Raw genomic sequence first — 18,590 nt, 5'->3', positions numbered from 1 at the left:
GACTCTTCAGTGGGGAAAACTGATTGGCCTGTCTCTATTGCAGGCCTCAGTTTGGTGGCCGGTTCTGCCAAGGCTCGGGCCGCTTTTATCAGCTGTGCAATGTTCAACCCTGCTCACCGGAGAGCCTGGATTTCCGCCTGCAGCAGTGCGCAGAGTACAACAGTAAGGCTTTCAGAGGCCAGTACTACAAATGGAAACCCTATACTAAAGTGGAAGGTAATTTGATTGTGTTGCCCTTAACAAAGCAAAAAATGCCCTTGGGGTTACGGTAGAAACAGAGAAGCAGCATGGCGTAGTGGATAGAACACTGGCCTGGGAGTCAGAAGGTCATGGGTTCTAATCCCTGCTCTGCCACTTGTCTGTTGTGTGACCATGGGCAAGTCACTTCACTTCACTTGAGAAGCAGCATGGCTCAGTGGAAAAGAGCCCGGGCTTTGGAGTCAGTGGTCATGGGTTCAAATCCTGGCTCTGTCAACTGTCAGCTGTGTGACTTTGGGCAATATCACTTAACTTCTCTGTGCCTCAGTTCCCTCATCTATAAAATGGGGATTAACTGTGAGCCCTCCGTGGGACAACCTGATCACCTTGTATCCTCCCAGAGCTTAGAACAGTGCTTTGCACATAGTAAGTGCTTAATAAATGCCATCATTATTATTATTATTCTCTAGGCCTCGGTTACCTCATCTCTAAAAGGGAGATTAAGACTGAGCCCGATGTGGGACAGTGACTGTGTCCAACCTGATTTGCCTGTATTCCCACCTACCGCCCCCACCCCCACCCCCAGCGCTTGGTACATCGCCTGGCACACAGTAAGCACTTAACGCCACTGCCTGGATTGTCTTTGTCCAGAAATGCTCTGGGCATATTACTCCCCTCTTCAAAAATCTCCAGTGGCTACCAATCAACCTGCGCATCAGGCAGAAACTCCTCACCCTCGGCTTCAAGGTTCTCCATCACCTCGCCCCCTCCTACCTCACCTCCCTTCTCTCCTCCTATAGCCCAGCCTGCACCCTCTGCTCCTCTGCCACTAATCTCCTCACCGTGCCTCGTTCTTACCTGTCCCGCCGTCGACCCCCGGCCCACGTCATCCCCCTGGCCTGGAATGCCCTCCCTCCCCACATCCGCCAAGCTAGCTCTCTTCCTCCCTTCAAGGCCCTACTGAGAGCTCACCTCCTCCAGGAGGCCTTCCCAGACTGAGCCCCCTCCATCCTCTCCCCCTCCTCCCCCTCTCCACCCCCCCACCTTACCTCCTTCCCTTCCCCACAGCACCTGTATATATGTATATATGTTTGTACGTATTTATTACTCTATTTGTTTATTTTACTTGTACATATCTATTCTATTTATTTTGTTAATATGTTTTGTTTTGTTCTCTGTCTCCCCCTTCTAGACTGTGAGCCCACTGTTGGGTAGGGACCATCTCTATATGTTGCCAACTTGTACTTTCTAAGTGCTTAGTACAGTGCTCTGCACACAGTAAGCACTCAATAAATACGATTGATTGATTGATTAACAAACACCACAATCTGCCTGGATCATATGAATTGGGAGCCTAGTAGTGGGCTTTGGTGGTTGTGCATGGAAGAGCAAGTTTTACAGCTTGCCTGGATTCCTCAGATCATTTTGGTTCCCCTCTCTCTTTTGACATTTTTACATTTATCTTGCAATACCCCCTTGCTCCTGCAGCTAGAAGCCGTAATCATCCTGGGCTTGAAGTATACTTGAATTTCAAAATTAACCGTTGATGTTTCCATGGTCTAGCCTCTTGAGTGTATTAGTTATTAACAGGAATGAGTTGTCCAAACCAACACAGGCTTGTGAAATTTTAGAGGTCCGGTAGTTAAAGCATTCAAATGTAAACGTTTCCACCATATGTAGGCGCATGGTAAATGTCATCACAAATATGATCATATAGACAGGTAGCGGCAGGGTGGCCTAGGGGAAAGGAACATGGGACTGGGAGTCCCATTTCCCCCTTTTAGACTGTGAGCCCACTGTTGGGTAGGGACTGTCTCTATATGCTGCCAATTTGTACTTCCCAAGCGCTTAATACAGTGCTCTGCACATAGTAAGTGCTCAATAAATACGATTGATGATGATGAGGAGGAGACTTTGGTTCTAGGCCAGCCTCTGCCACTCAACTGTTGTGTAACCTGGGGTGCGTCACTTAACTTATCTGGGCTTCGGCTTTCTCATCTGAACAATGGGGATAAGATACTTGTTCTGCCTCCCTTTTAAACTGTGGGCCCCATGTAGGACAGGGACTGTGTCTGATCTAATTATTTACCCCAATGCTTAGAACAGTGTGTGGAACATAATAAGCACTTAATAAATATTATTATGTTGTTATTGTAATTATGTTATATTGTGGAACTGTGTGCCATGTGGAAAGGGCACGGGCCTGGGAGTCACAGGACTTGGGTTTTAATCCCACTCTGCCCCTTTGCTGTGATGTGACCTTGGGCCAATCACTTAACTTCTCCGTTCCTTCAACTGTGAAATCCATTCATTCAGTCATATTTATTGAGTGCTTACTGTGTGCAGAGCACTGTGGTAAGTGCTTGGGAAAATACAATACAACAATAAACAGACACATTACCTGCCCACAGTGAGCTAACAGTCTAGAGGATGGGAATTCAAAGCCTGCTCTCCTTCCTACTTAGACTGTGAGCCCCATTCATTCATTCATTCAGTCAGTCATATTTATTGAGCGCTTACTGTGTGCAGAGCACTGTACTACATGGGTTAGGGACTGTGTCTGGCCTGAAAACCTTGTATCTACCCCAGCGCTTAGAACAGTGCCTGGCACATAGTAGGCGCTTACCAAATACTATTGACAAGAAGTATAAAAATAAATAAATGATACTGATTGATTGATTCTGTCCAACCTGATTAACTGGTAAAATAATAATAATTAATAATAATGATGGTATTTGTTAAGAGCTTACTATGTGCTAAGTACTGTTCTAAGCGCTGAAGTGGATACAAGGTAATCAGGGCATCCCACGTGGGGCTCACAGTCTTAATCCCAACGTTTAGAATAGAATAGGGATTGACACATGGTACTCATTTAACAAAGAGCAGAATTATTATTATTCTGCTATAGGCCTCTTGGGACTATATATGGTCACCACCAAGGGACATCCTTTAGACTGTGAGCTCATTGTGGGCAGGGAATGTCCCTGTTTATTGTCTTATTCATTCATTCAATCGTATTTATTGAGCACTTACTGTGTGCAGAGCACTGTACTAAGCTCTTGGGAAGTACAAGTTGGCAACATATAGAAACGGTCCCTACCCAACAACGGGCTCAGTCTAGAAGATAATAGCATTTATTAAGCATTTACTATGTGCAAAGCATTGTTCTAAGCACTGGGAAGGTTACAAGGTGATCAGGTTGTCCCACAGAGGGCTCACGGTCTTTAATCTCCATTTTACAGATGAGGGAACTGAGGCACAGGGAAGTTAAGTGACGCCCAAACTCACACAGCTGACAACTGGTAGAGTCGGATTTCGAACCCATGACCTCTGACTCCAAAGCCCATGCTCTTTCCATTGAGCCACGCTGCTTCTCTTAAGAAAGGAGACCATTGTTCCCGGGTGGGCTCGAACCACCAACCTTTCGTTTAACAGCCGAACACACTAACCGATTCCGCCACTTCCCAAGCACTTAGGACAGTGCTCTGCACACAGTAAGTGCTTAATAAATACGATTGAATGAATTCTAATATAAGCCTCTTAGGACAATTTATGGTGGATACTCAGGGACATTCTACAGTAGCCCCACTGGAAAAAAATATGGTGAACCTTCCAGGAGATTCTATGGTAGCTCTCTTGGGACATTATATGGTGGCTCCTCAGGGACATTCTTCCTTTGTCCTCTGTGTACAGTGTATGGTGGCCTCTCAGGGACATTTAATAATATAGGCCTCCTGGGACTATGTGTGGTAGCTCCCCAGGGACTTTCTATTCTAGGTCTCATGGGATCATGTACCATTGCCCCACAGGGGTGTTGCATGGTAACTCTCTTGAGAACATTATCCAACCTCAGTTTCGCTGACACCCTCCTCTCCTGGTTCTCCTCTTATATCTCTGGGCACTCATTCTCAGTCTCTTTAGTGGCCTCCTCCTCTGCCTCCCACCTCCTATCTGTGGGTGTCACTCAAGGTTCAGTTCTGGGTCCCCCACATGGCTTCAATTACCACCTCTATGCGGATCATTCCCACATCTACATCTCCAGCCTGGATCTCTTTCCTTCTCTGCAGTCTTGCATTTCCTCCTGCCTTCAAGACATCTCTACTTGGATGTCCTTCCATCACCTCAAACTTAACATGTCTATAACAAAACTCTGTATCTACCCTCCCCAACCTTGTCCTTCCTCTGGCTTTCCCATCGCTGTAGACAGCACCACCATCCTTCCTCTCTCACAAGCCCAAAACCTTGGTGTTCTCCTTGGCCAGGGAAATTCTACTCTAGGCCTCTTGAGACAATATAAGGTGGCCCCCCAAGACAATCTACTAAGCCTTTTAAATGCAGAGTCAAACCCATGTTCCATAAATATGAGAAAGAGACAGAGAGAAGGTAGAAAAAAGGATGATTTTTATTTCCTTCTAGAATGTAGTTGGAATAATAGTTTTACTCCTAATTTGGGGTGTGATTTTTTTTAAAAATACCACAAATTAACACTCGGGAAGAGCTTCCTGATCCCAGTTGCCTTTATGGCCACTTAAAATGGCCAGGCATTTGGTTGTCAAAAGGCTCTTCTAGCCACTCTAACAGCTCATTCGATTTAGCCCCGTGACTTTCTTCCCATTGCCCTGGACATTCGGCATTAAGTAAAGCCCCCTCTTAATCAATTCAGTGTTCATATATCTTTCAGAGGCAGATAGGTGCAAACTCTACTGCAAAGCTGAAGACTTTGAATTTTTTTTTGCAATGTCTGGCAAAGTGAAAGACGGAACGCCATGTACCCCTAACAAATATGATGTGTGCATCGACGGAATCTGCGAAGTAAGAGCACTAATCCTGTGATCAAAAGAAAAATTTTGAAAATACACAGCTTCCCTCGCCTCTGGGTTTCTCATGCCTGGTTTTTGGTTCTAGCCGGTGGGATGTGATCACAGACTGAGTTCCAAAGCTGTCGTGGATGCCTGTGGTGTTTGCAAGGGAGACAATTCGACCTGCAAGTTTTATAAAGGCCTGTACCTGAATCAACATAAAGCAAATGGTGAGGGAAGCTTTTTTCCAGATAACTGGGGCATAAGCCTGCTTCTGTCAGAAAATTGGGACGGTATGGACGGGAGCCTGTTCTCCATGGTAGCTCCTGGGTGGGTTGCAGGTAACCCAGGAACTGTCAACGGGAGAATCAAATGAACAATCCCATCATTCCTGGGGCTCGGGCAGCCATTGGCAGGGTGGATAACAGGAGAGTCCAGAGATGTTGTTGCTGGTTTGATTTCCAAGCAACATGTTAGCCAATCATTAGTGAAGCAGCATGACCTAGTGGATAGAGCACGGGCCCGGGAGTCAGAGGACCTGGGTTCTAATCCCAGCTCCGCCACTTGTCTGCTGTGTGAACTTGGGTGAGCCACCTCACTTCTTTGTGCCTCAGTTACCTCGTCTGCAAAATGGGGATTAAGACTGTGAGACAGATGTGGATCAGGGACTGTAACCAGCCTGATTTGCTTGTATCTACCCCAGTGTTTAGTATAGTGCCTGGCATATAGTAAATGCTTCAACAAATACCACAATTATTATTATTATTACTATTAATAGTGCTTATTGAGCACTTCCTGGGTGTGGCACACTCTACTAAGCACTTGCGAAAGTGTACTAAAATAGAAACAATCCCTGCCTTCAAAGAGCTTACAATTAAGGGATACTCAGATCCATCACTGGGTTTTTAATGATGGCCAGGTTCTCTGATGGATAAAATTAATTTATAAAATAAGAAAATAGAATTGAGGCATTACATATACTCTAAGATGAGTGGAAACCATCTATGGTAGGGTGGCCAGTGATGACACAATGACTAGGAGACACCCTGTGCTGACACGGAAACAACGGAGGTAATGTTACGTTTTGCAGGTTACACAGTAAATTCATTGTGGGCAGGGCACATTCATTCATTCAATTGTATTTACTGAGCACTTACTGTGTGCAGAGCACTGTACTAAGCGCTTGGGAAGTACAAGTTGGCAACATATAGAGACGGTCCCTACTCAACAGTGGGCTCACAGTCTAGAAGGGGGAGACAGAGAACAAAACAAAACATATTAACAAAATAAAATAAATAGAATAAATATGTAAAAATAAAATAAATAGAGTAGTAAATATGTACAAACATATATACATATATACAGGTGCCGTGGGGAGGGGAAGGAGGTAAGGCGGGGGGAATGGGGAGTGGGAGGAGGGGGAGAGGAAGGAGGGGGCTCAGTCTGGGTAGGCCTCCTAGAGGAGGTGAGCTCTCAGTAGGGCTTTGAAGGGAGGAAGAGAGCTAGCTTGGCGGATGTGCAGAGGGAGGGCATTCCAGGCCAGGGGGAGGACGTGGGCTGGGGGTCGACGGCGGGACAGGCGAGAATGAGGCACAGTGAGGAGATTAGCAGCAGAGGAGCGGAGGATGCAGGCTGGGCTGTAGAAGGAGAGAAAGGAGGTGAGGTAGGAGGGGGTGAGGTGATGGAAAGCCTTGAAGCCGAGGGTGAGAAGTTTCTGCCTGATGCATAGGTTGATTGGTAGCCACTGGAGATTTTTGAGAAGGGGAGTAACATGCCCAGAGTGTTTCTGCACAAAGACGATCTGGGCAGCAGCGTGAAGTATGGAATTGAAGTGGGGAGAGACAGGAGGATGGGAGATCAGAGAGGAGGCTGATGCAGTAATCCAGTCGGGATAGGGTGAGAGATTGAAAGAGCAGGGTAGTGGTTTGGATGGAGGAAAGGGCGGATCTTGGTGATGTTGCGGAGGTAAGACCGGCAGGTTTTGGTGACGGATTGGATGTGAAGGGTGAACGAGAGAGCAGAGTCGAGGATGACACCAAGGTTGGGGGCTTGTGAGACGGGAAGGATGGTAGTGCCGTCGACAGTGATGGGAAAGTCAGGGAGAGGGCAGGGTTTGGGAGGGAAGATAAGGAGTTCAGTCTTGGACATGTTGAGTTTTAGATGGCGGGCAGACATCCAGATGGAGATGTCCTGAAGGCAGGAGGAGATACAAGCCTGGAGGGAGGGAGGGAGAGCAGGGGCAGAGATGTAGATTTGGGTGTCATCAGCGTAGAGATGATAGTTGAAGCCGTGGGAGCGAATGAGCTCACCAAGAGAGTGAGTGTAGATTGAGAACAGAAGGGGACCAAGAACTGACCCTTGAAGAACCCCTATAGTAAGGGGATGGGAGCGGGAGGAGGAGTCCGCAAAAGAGACTGAGAATGAACGGCTGGACAGATAACAAGAGAACCAGGAGAGGACGGAGTCTGTGAAGCCAAGGTTGGATAGCGTGTTGAGGAGAAGGGTGTTGGTAGGCACATGTCTACCAAATCTGTTATATTCATTCAATCGTATTTGTTGAGTGCTTACTGTGTGCAGAGCACTGTTGGACTCTCCCCAGTGCTTAGTACAGGGCTCTGCACAAAGTAAATACTCAATAAATTCTACTGATTGACTATACAGCATAGCATAACAACATCACAAAAATGCAAGAAAAGGCTCTTTGCAGAAATCTGCAGGAACTGGAGTATATTGCTGGGGCACCCTCCTCTCCAACCTCCCACCCCATAATTGCACCCCCCTTTTAAGACCCGGTGGCTGGAACCAAGGTAGAAGATAGATGGGCACTTCAAATAAAAATATAATAATAATAATAATAATAATAATAGTATTTGTTAAGTGTTTACTATGTGCCAAGCACTGTTCTAAGCACTGGGGGAGATACAAAGGTGATCAGGTTGTCCCAAATGGGGCTCACAGTCTTCATCCCCATTTTACAGATGAGGCAACTGAGGCACAGAGAAGTTAAGTGACTTGTACGAAGGAAATCTTTTATTTCCTCCACATAAATCAGGGTGGGACAATTATGTGAGTGAAGACAATATTTTGGTAGGGCTCAAGAGCCCTACCAACCAGGCCACTTATCCTGTCTCTCAGTTCCCCTCCCTCATAAAATCGGGGCAATTGATAATTGGCATTTCTTCGGGATCAGGGATAATATAGGGGAACACTTCAGCCTGCCCCTTCTCCCCTGCTTCTCCCTCCCTCCCACCCCCTGGATGTAGAATCTAAGAATAAAAAAAAAAAACTTTTTTCTCTTCAGCAGTAGAAAGAATGTTGAATTTCTTCTTTCCAGAATATTATCCAGTGGTCATTATTCCACCAGGGGCTCGCAGCATCGAGGTCCGCCAACAGCAAATATCCACCAGTTATCTTGCCGTCCGCAATCTGAAGAGAAAATATTATCTAACCGGGGCCCGGACCGTTGACTGGCCCGGGGAATTCTCCTTCGCTGGGACCGTCTTTGACTATCAACGCTCCTTCTCCCGTCCAGAAAGTCTAAATGCCGCTGGACCCACTAATGAGACGCTCGTGTTTGAAGTAAGCCCCTCCTGTTTGTTCTGTTGTTGATGTCCCTCATGGAATTAGCAATGACAGCTTTCGCTCGGTGCTCCGGCCGATTGAAGGCCAAACACAGAAGAGCGGTGAGTCATCATTCCATTCTGATTTAATTGCCAGTTCCCACTGGCTGGAAAGGCCAGCCATCATTGTATTTCCAGTCCAATTAAGGTTAAGCTCCACGGTTGGATTAGACAATAAGTAGATCAGGTAAGACAAAGGCCATCATTATTTCTCAAGGAGCTAAACTGGGGGCAGTGAGAGTCTAATTTTTGAAAACAGGAACTGGTCCCACTGAGCATCTTCTAGGATTCGATCCAAATAGCAACCAATCTAGCTGGGCAACTTTGCTACTGGCCTTCATTTTGTATGCCTTCCCAGTGGGCGTGTGCCCACTGGTACCTGGCCATGTAACCCACCAATCCAACAGTCAATCTGAAATCAATCGGTAGGATGCATTGATCACTGGGCAAGCAGCATGGCGTAGTGGATACAGCACAAGCCTAGGAGTCAGAAGGTCATGGGTTCTAATCCCGGCTCCGCCACTTATCTGCTGTGTGGCCTGGAGCAAGTCACTTCACTTCTCTGGGCCTCAGTTACCTCATCTGTAAAATAGGGATTGAGACTGTGAGCCCCACGTGGGACAGGGACAGTGTCCAACCCAATTTGCTAGTATCCACCCCAGCGCTTATTTCAGTGCCTGGCACATAATAAGCACTTATCAAATACCACAGTTATCATCATTATTATTATTATCTCCTGTGGGCGGAGCACTGTACTACATGCTTGGGAAAGTATAATAGAGAAGATAGACGAGATCTCCATCCTCAAGGCACTTAGAGTCTAATGGGGGAGCCCAGCAGGCACAAAGCTATATCCATCCAGTAAGGTGGACAAAGAGAGACCCTGCTGGTAATTACAAAAGAAGGGCAGGATGGATAAGTGAGTAAATCAGTACTTAAATAGTTGAGTACGAAATCAGTGCTCATAGCTCTGTCCGAACATGTGTATTCACAATGTGTTGTGGGTAGAATTAAGTATCCAAACACCTTTGTGGATACAGCATGATGCAGTGTAAGAGGAAACGGTCCTGTGCATATTCATGTGGCATCATCATAGATGAGTACCCCAAGTTTTACCTAACTCCCATGTACTGTGTGTAAGTATAGAAGTGCTACGGGAGTGCGTGAGGTGGTCGTTGCAGGGATATGACCCGGAAAGAAGAAAATTCCTCAGAAAATATCCCCTGGAACATGGTGGATTTCTGATGGGCTTTAAAGATGGGAAGAGTTGGGGTAGGGTGGATGTAAAATGAGGAGGGAGTTCCAGGCAAGAGATCGACGATGGAAGAGATGAGAATGAGGCACAGTGAGTAGAGTAGCGTGGGAGGAATGAAGCTGAAGTGAAGTGGGAAAAGAGGGCAGAATAAGAAGAGAGCTGGTGAAGAGCTTTGAAAGCAGGAGTCTTTGCTTGGTGCAGGAGTAGATCATAAGCCTTTGGAGATCTTTGAGGATGGGAGAATGATTTGAGCAGAATGGTGTCTTAGGAATGTATGGTAGGCGGAAGAGGAATGAGGCTGGAAGCAGGGAGGTAAGTGAGGAGGCTGATACAATTGCCTCTATAGTCTGATATCCAAATCACATATTCTGTTCAATAATTTTGTGCATACATCCATGCCACGCAGAGGACCAATTATGTCACCTGGGAAGATATTTCTCAATTCATAAATGCTATAACTAGTTGGGAAGGCTGTATGTAAATGTAGAGAAGCAGCATGGCCCAGTGGATAGTACACGGGCCTGGGAGTGAAAAGGACCTGGGTTCTAATGCTGGCTCCCACACTTGCCTCGTGTGTGACCTTGGTCGAGTCACTCGCCTTCTCTGGGCCTCACTTCCCTCATCTGTAAAATGGGGATTGAGACTGGGAGCTCTATGTGGGACATGGACTGTGTCCAACCTGACTTGCTTGTATCTACCCCAGAGCTTAGTACAATGCCTGGCACATAGTAAGTGCTTAATAAATACTATTATTATTATTATTATTATTATTATTATTATTGTTATTATTATTATTATTATTATTATTATTATTATTATTATTACTGGACAGCTAATGTGTGTAGCCTAGAATCTGTGCCAGGGGGCTATGACTGGCCAAAATATAGAAGAGATGGTAGCATTTTTGTTCACAAAATTCACTGCAGTTCACTTGGGTCTTTCTGGCTGTTAATTTAGCAGTGAAATCAGGATGCTGGAAGAGTAAGTGGCTGTCTTTCTGTCCTGAAGTACTGCCAGGCACCCCAGAAATAGCTGGAGACTGCAGGAGGAGGATCTCCTATGAGGTTTTGGCTCAGGAGGAGTAGGAAGATGGAATTTCTCAGTGGGGCCTTTGCAGAATGACTTTTTTATCTTCATAAATAATTTCTTGCACACCAGATTGAACATGGAACTACATTTTCTATATCATCTTGTTATTTAGGGAGTTGTTGGGGTCACTGAAGGGGGAGGCAAAAAAAAAGCTTTGTGTTTGACCAAAATTCAGGGAAAAGAAACAATTAAAATCAATCGATCATATTTACTGAGTGCTAACTGTTTACAGGGCACTGTACTAAGCAGCACTTGGGAGAGTACAGTATAACAGAGTTGGTAGACACGTTCCCTGCCCACAAGTTTACAGTCTAGAGGGGGAGACAGACGTCAATATAAATATTTTATAGATATGGACATAAGTGCTGTGGGGTTTAAGGAGGGGTGAATAAAGGGTGCAAATCCAAGTGCAGGGGTGACACAGAAGGGAGTTGGAGAAAAGGAAATGAGGACTTAGGGAAGGCCTCTTGGAGGAGATGGGCCTTCAGTAAGGCTTTGAAAGTGGGGAAAGTGATTGTCTGTCGGACATGGAGAGGAAGGGCGTTCCAGGCCAGAGGCAGGATGTGGGAGAGTGGTCGGGAGTGAGATAGACGAGATCAAGATTAGAGCAAAATTAGAATTAAAGCAAACAGCAACGAAAGGTCCTCACCCTAAGTAGGTTTTCCCACCCACCCACCAAGTTCCATGCTCGACAACGGCTCGGGAAATGGGGGAAGGCACAGCAGGGTTTCTGCTGTGGAGGTGCCCATTGAGATCCTAGCTGCACCCCCTATCCCAGCCAGCCATCTTGCACGGCATGCTGCAGGCATGGGGGCACTGGGCCAGAGAGTGAGTGTGGCTGGTTCATTGCAGAGCTTCACTACCACTAAACAACACATATGCAGGTCAAGCTGGCAATAGGTCATCTCTCCCTCTCCTGAAGAAAATGACTGGCTGAAGTGACATCCTCTAATTAATTAATTATGGTATTTATTAAGCACTAACTAGGTGCCACGCACTGGGCTAAGCACTGAGGTAGATAATCGGTCATATTTATGGAGCGTTTACTGTGTGTAGAGCACTGAATTCAGTTCTTGGAAGAATACAATAGAACATAATTGGTAGATGTGTTCCCTGCCCCCAGGAGTTTACAGTCTAGAGAGGGAGACAGAAATTAAAATAAATTACGGCTACGTATATCTATGCTGTGGGGCTGAGGGTGGGGTGAATAAAGGGTATAAATCCAAGTGCAAGGGTGTCACAGAAGGGAGAGGGAGTAGACACATGATAATCAGATCAGACACAGTCCCTGACCCTCTTGGGGCTCATAGTCTAAGCAGGAGGGAGAACAGGTGTTGAATCCCCATTTTACAGATGAGGAAACTGAAGCACAGAGGAATTGAGTGACTTGCCCAAAATCACCCAGCAGGTAAGTGGCAAGGTTGGTTTAGAATCCAGATCTCTTGACTCCCTGGAGATCTCCTGACTTTCTTTCCAATATGACATGCTGTGTCCCTAGCATTTGTGGATTTATTTATATACCTCCTCACCCCTTATGTATAAAAATAAATTCTATTGTACATTCAATTATTTTCCCTGCTTGATTGTAAGCTCCTTTAGGGTAAGGAAGGATCTTATCTACTTAGTCCATTCATTCAATCATATTTATTGAGCACTTACTGTGTGCAGAGCGTCGTACTAAGTGGTTGGGAAAGTAGGAAAAGCAGCATGGTGTAGTGGATAGAGCTCAGGCTTGGGAGTCAGAAGATCATGGGTTCTAATCCCCACTCCAACATTTGTCTGCTGTATGACCTTGGGCAAGTCACTTCACTTCTCTGGGCCTCAGTTCCCTCAGCTGTAAAATGGGGATTGAGACTACGAGCCCCATGTGGGACTGGGTCTGTGTCCAACCCAATTCGCTTGTATCCACCCCAGCACTTAGTACAGTGCCTGGCACATAGTAAGTGCTTAACAAATACCATGATTATTATTATTACAGTGCAACAATAAGCAGTGACATTCCGTGCTCACAACAAGCTTACAGTCTAGAGGTGTGGAGGGGGGGGAAACAGACATCAATGCAAATAAATAAAATTACAGATATATACATAAGTGCTGTGGGACTGAGGCAGGGAAGAGCAAAGGGAGCAAGTCTATTGTACTCTCCCAAGCACTAATGTCCTCTACTGGTTCTCCTCCTATTTCTCTGCCTGCTTATTCTCAGTCTCTTTCGTGGGCTCCTCCTCTGCCTCCCACCCCCAACTGTGGGTACCCCTCAAGGTTCAGTTCTGGGTCCCCTTCTATTCTCCATCTACACCCGCACCCTTGGAGAGCTCATTCGCTCAAATGGCTTCAACTACCATCTCTATGCGGATGATTCCCAAGTCTACCTCTCCAGCCCTGATCTCTCTTCCTCTCTGCAGTCTCACATTTCCTCCTGCCTTCAAGACATCTCTACTTGGACAGTCTGCCATCACCTCAACCTTACATGCCAAAAACAGAACTCCTTATCTTCCCACCCAAACCCTGTCCTCCTCCTGACTTTCCCATCACTGTGGACAGCACCACCATTCTTCCTGCTTCACAAGCCTGTAACCTTGGAGTTATTCTTGACTTCTCTCTCTCATTCAACCCCCAGATTCAATCTATCACAAAATTCAACCTTCACAACATTGCTAAAATCTGCCGTTTCTTCTCCATCCCAACTGCTACCATGATAATCCAGTCACTTATCCTGCCTTGATTATTGTATCAGACTCCTTTCTGACCTCCCTGCCTCCTGTCTCTCTACACATCACACTGCTGCCCAGATCATTTTTCTACAAAAACATTCAGTCCATGTTTCCCCACTCCTCAAGAACTTCCAGTGGTTGCCCATCCACCTCCTCATCAAATAGAAACTCCTTACTATTGACTTTAAAGCACTTAATCAACTCGCCCCCTTCTACCTCACCTCGCTCCTCTCCTACTACAACCCAGCCCACACACTTCACTCCTCTAATGCCAACCTACTCACTATACCTTGATCTCTTCTATCTCACTACTGACCTCTCGCCCACATCCAGCCTCCGGCCTGGAATGCCCTCCCTCTTCATATTAGGCAGACAATTACTCTCCCCCACTTCAAAGCCTTATTGAAGGCACTTCTCCAAGAGGCCTTCCCTGACTAAGCCCTCTTACTTTTTCTTCCATTCCATTCTGTGTCACCCTGACTTCCTCCCTTTATTCCTTCCCCCTCCCAGCCCCACAGCACTTACGTACATTTCTGTAATTCATTTATTTATTTTACTCTCTGTCTCCCCCTCTAGACTGTAAGGTTGCTGTGATCAGGGAATGTTATAATGTTATTATATTGTTATAATGTACTCTCCCAAGTGCTTAGTACAGTGCTCTGCACTAAGTGCTCAATAAATATGAATGATTGTTGTCTTCAGAATAAGTGCTCAATAAATACAATGAATTTATCCTGATTATCTCACTCTCATTTGATGATCTCTACCTTCTGTCTGTCTACCTTCAATCCCTTACTCACATCCTCCTTCATAATAATAATTGTGGTGTTTGTTAAGCATTTACTATGTGCCAAGCACTGTACTAAGCACTCAGGTAATAATAATTGTGGTATTTGTTAAGCACTTACTATGTGCCGGCAGTGTTCTAAGAGCTGGGGTAGATACAAGATATTAGAGTTGACACAGTCCCTGTCCCACATAGAGCTCACAGTTTTAATCCCCATTTTACAGATGAAGAAAAGAAGGCACAGAGAAATCAAGTGATTTGCCCAAGGTCACACAGCAGACAAGTGGCAGAGCTGGGATAAGAACCCATGACCTTCTGATTCCCAGGCCTGTGCTCTATTCACTAGGCCATGATTAGGTTGGACTCCCTAATGATAATAATAATGATGGTATTTGTTAAGCACTTACTATATGCCAGGCACTGCACTAAGTGCTGGGGTGGATACAAGCGAATCGGGTTGGACACAGACCCAGTCCTAAGTGGGGCTCACTCACAGTCTCAATCCCCATTTTGCAGATGAGGTAACTGAGGCACAGAGGAGTTAAGTGACTTGCCCAGGGTCACACAGCAGACAAGTGGTGGAGGTGGGATTAGAACCCATGACCTTCTAACTCCCAGGTCCATGCTGTATCCACTATGCCATGCTGCCTCTCATACCCCTTCACATCCAGGAGATCACTGCTTTCCCCATCTACAAAGCCCTTCTGCAATCACATCTCCATCAGGAGGTATTCCCTGATTCATTTCTAATCCCTCCAACTTCCACAGTCAACACTTGCTAAGCCCTTAAGTACCCACAAGCCCCCACAGCACTCATGTATATATTTTTCCACTCTGTTGCACCTCCTACCTGTAATTTACATTAGCATCATCTTCCCCACTAGACTGTAAATTCCATGAGGGCGGTGGTGTTGTTTCTTAATTCTCTTCCACTCTTCCAAGTGCTTAGTACAGTGCTCTGCACACAGTAAGTGCTCAATAAATACGATGGAGTGATTGATTGATTTGGGAGAGAACAGTAGGCAATCAATATATGCTATTGATTGAAGGATCCTGTCAATATTTTTATGTGCTTCTGTTGTAGTTGCCCAAGCTCTTAGTATAGTACCATTACTTCTTCAGTAGTGCTGTTGGGCAGCACCTAAAGGTTTGAGCAGCTCTCCAAATAATAGTGATGGTATTTGTTAAACACTGGCTGTGGGCCAAACACTGTGCTAAGCAATGGGGTAGATACAAGATCATCAGGTCGGACGCAGTCCCTGTCCCACACAGGGTGCACAGTCGAGAGAAGCAGTGTGGCTTAATGTATAGAGCACAGGCCTCCGAGTTAGAAGAACCTAGGTTCTAATCCCATCTCCCTCCCATCTCAAGGCCCTGCTGAGAGCTCACCTCCTCCAGGAGGCCTTCCCAGACTGAGCCCCTTCTTTCCTCTCCCCTCGTCCCCCTCTCCATCCCCCTGTCTTACCTCCTTCCCTTCCCCACAGCACCTGTATATATGTATATATGGTTGTACATATTTATTACTCTATTTACTTATTTATTTATTTATTTTACTTGTACATTTCTATCCTACTTATTTTATTTTGTTGGTATGTTTGGTTCTGTTCTCTGTCTCCCCCTTTTAGACTGTGAGCCCACTGTTGGGTAGGGACTGTCTCTATGTGATGCCAATTTGTACTTCCCAAGCGCTTAGTACAGTGCTCTGCACATAGTAAGCGCTCAATAAATACGATTGATTGATTGATCTCCGCAATATGTCTGCTGTGTGACCAGGGGCAAGTCACTTAACTTCTCTTGTGCCTCAGTTACCTCGTCTGTAAAATGGGAATTAAGAGTGTGTATCCCATGTGGGACAGAGGCTGTACCTAACCTGATTAACGTGTATCTACCCCAGCGCTTAGGGGAGGGAATGTGTCTGTTTATTATTGTATCACACTGTCTCCACACGGAGAGAAGACAGTGCTCTGAACACAGTAAGCCCTCAAAAAATACGATTAACTGATTAATAGTAAGCACTTAACAAGTACCATAATTATTATTCTTATTATTAAGGGGGAGGGGGACCAGGTACTGAATCCCCATTTTACAGATGAGGAAACTCAGGCCCAGAGAAGTGAAGTGACTTGCCCAAGGTCTCACAGCAGGGAAGTGGTGGAGTCAGAATCAGAACCCAGGTCATCTGGCTCTCAGGCTGGTGCTCGTTCCACTAGGCCACGTTGCTTCTCCCTGTGGGGCACAAGGTGAGTAAATGCGCTGAGCCAGCTAAGTTGGCTCCAGGATAATAGAGCTGTTGAGGGGCCTTGGATGGAGGAGCCCTTTATCCCTTACCCATGCTCCTCTGCTCAAGGTGGCCAATAGCCCACCTGGCCCCAGACAGAGGCGGTTTGGCCATTCATGGACCACAACTACGCTTTCAGTCTTTGCCCCAAATTTCTCTCATTCACTTGTTTAAGGTTGTATTTCCCTCAGATGTTTATCATCCCTCAAACATCAAGGAGGCCCGCTGCTTTTCCCTGGGGGCGTCTGCCAGCTTTCCGAGTTCAGCTTTTATTTCTGGCTTAGTAGAAGCCGTTAGCATGCTAGGCTCTTACGATGTGCCAAGCGCTTGCTAAGTGCAAGATCATCAGATGGGTCATGGTCCCTGTCCCTCACAGGGCTCACAATCTAAGAGAGAGAGAGAGACAGATATTATCATTCCTATTTTACAGATGAGGAAACTGGGGCCCAGAGAGATTCAGTGACTTGCCCAACGCCCCAACATTCCCATGTTCTTTTCCTTAGACCTCACTCAGTGCCTCTTTTGGATGAGCCATCAGGCAGAAGGTGGGACTGATGGGCAAGTTCCGGGACTTAAATGTGCTTAAAAATGTTATGGTTTTGGTATTCAAGTGCTTACTAGGTGTCAAGCACTGTTCTAAACACTGGGGTAAATACAAGGTAATCAGGTAGGACACAGTTTCTGTTCCACATGGGGCTTACAGTCTGAAGTGGAGGGCGAACAGGGATTTTACCTCCATTTTACAGATGAGGTAACTGAGGCCCAGAGAAGTGAAGTGAGTTGTCTAAGATCATGCAGCAGACAAATGGCATTCACTCATTCCATCATATTTATTGAGCACTAACTGTGTGCAGAATGCTGTACTAAGCACTTAGGAGAGTGCAATATAACAAAGACGCATTCTCTGCCCACAACAAGTTTACAGTCTAGAACTAGGTCCTTCAACTCCCAAGCTCGGACTTTTTCCAGCAGGCCTCACTGCTTCCATGACAGCTCATGCAGGGGTGCCATGTTTTCCGCTTCATCCAGGGCCATTCTTTTGACATCTCAACATCTGATCCTCTCACATTTGCCTGGCAAAAGGAAAATTAATCTTCTATTTCCTGGTTCTTCATTTTCCTTCTATTTCCTGGTTCATGAGAGCAAATCGCCACTAGAATAATAATAATAATAATAATAATAATAATAATAATAATAATAATGGTATTTGTTAAGCACTTACTATGTGCCGAGCACTGTTCTAAGCACTGGGGTGGATACAAGGTAATCAGGTTGTCCCATGTGGGGCTCACAATTTTAATCCCCATTTTACAGATGAGGTAACTGAGGCACAGAGAAGTGAAATGATTTGCCCAAAGTCCCACAGCTGACAAATGGCTGAGCTGGGATTAGAACCCACGACCTCTGACTCCCAAGCCCAGGCTCTTTCCATTAAGTGATGCTGCTTTGGTAAGGCATCGATCTCGTAAACCGAAGATCATGGGTTCGAACTCCGTCCGTGCCTAACGTGCTAGAACAGATCCACTGTCCACATCAGTATGTTCAAAATGGTCAGCTCTGGGTCTCCTCATGACTGAGGCTTTGCCTGACTGTAGGGGGCAAGGGAGGAGTACTCAGGCATAATAATAATAATAATGGCATTTATTAAGCACTTACTATGTGCAAAAGCACTGTTCTAAGTGCATGGGGGGGGGGGGGGGCGGGGGTGAGCCTGCAGGAGAAGGGTGAAAGCCCCTATCTGGCAACTAGGGTCTTCCTACCTCTCCCACCTCACTCTCCACCCTCCCGCCTCTGTCCCCTCACTCGTGATGTTTCCCCATCCTGGAACTCGCTCCCCCATAAAGTGGCCAGAT

The 18,590-nt window shown here is 46.0% G+C and overlaps 1 protein-coding gene across 1 annotated transcript in view; it reads left to right on the top strand.

The window, feature by feature from the left end:
- ADAMTS18 (ADAM metallopeptidase with thrombospondin type 1 motif 18) overlaps window positions 1-18,590 on the top strand; it is a 187,193-nt gene that overhangs the window by 96,597 nt on the left and 72,006 nt on the right. Inside the window, exons 13-16 of the mRNA XM_038771822.1 lie at window positions 44-216; window positions 4,880-5,010; window positions 5,104-5,227; window positions 8,332-8,576. Coding sequence (XP_038627750.1) covers window positions 44-216; window positions 4,880-5,010; window positions 5,104-5,227; window positions 8,332-8,576 — 673 coding nt within the window. The remainder of the gene's footprint in view (window positions 1-43; window positions 217-4,879; window positions 5,011-5,103; window positions 5,228-8,331; window positions 8,577-18,590) is intronic.

This window comes from Tachyglossus aculeatus, chromosome X1 (genome assembly GCF_015852505.1).
Source record: "Tachyglossus aculeatus isolate mTacAcu1 chromosome X1, mTacAcu1.pri, whole genome shotgun sequence".
Taxonomy (NCBI): Eukaryota; Metazoa; Chordata; class Mammalia; order Monotremata; family Tachyglossidae; genus Tachyglossus; species Tachyglossus aculeatus.
Note: the sequence above shows the minus strand (reverse complement) of the source record. Positions and strands in the feature narration are given on the sequence as shown.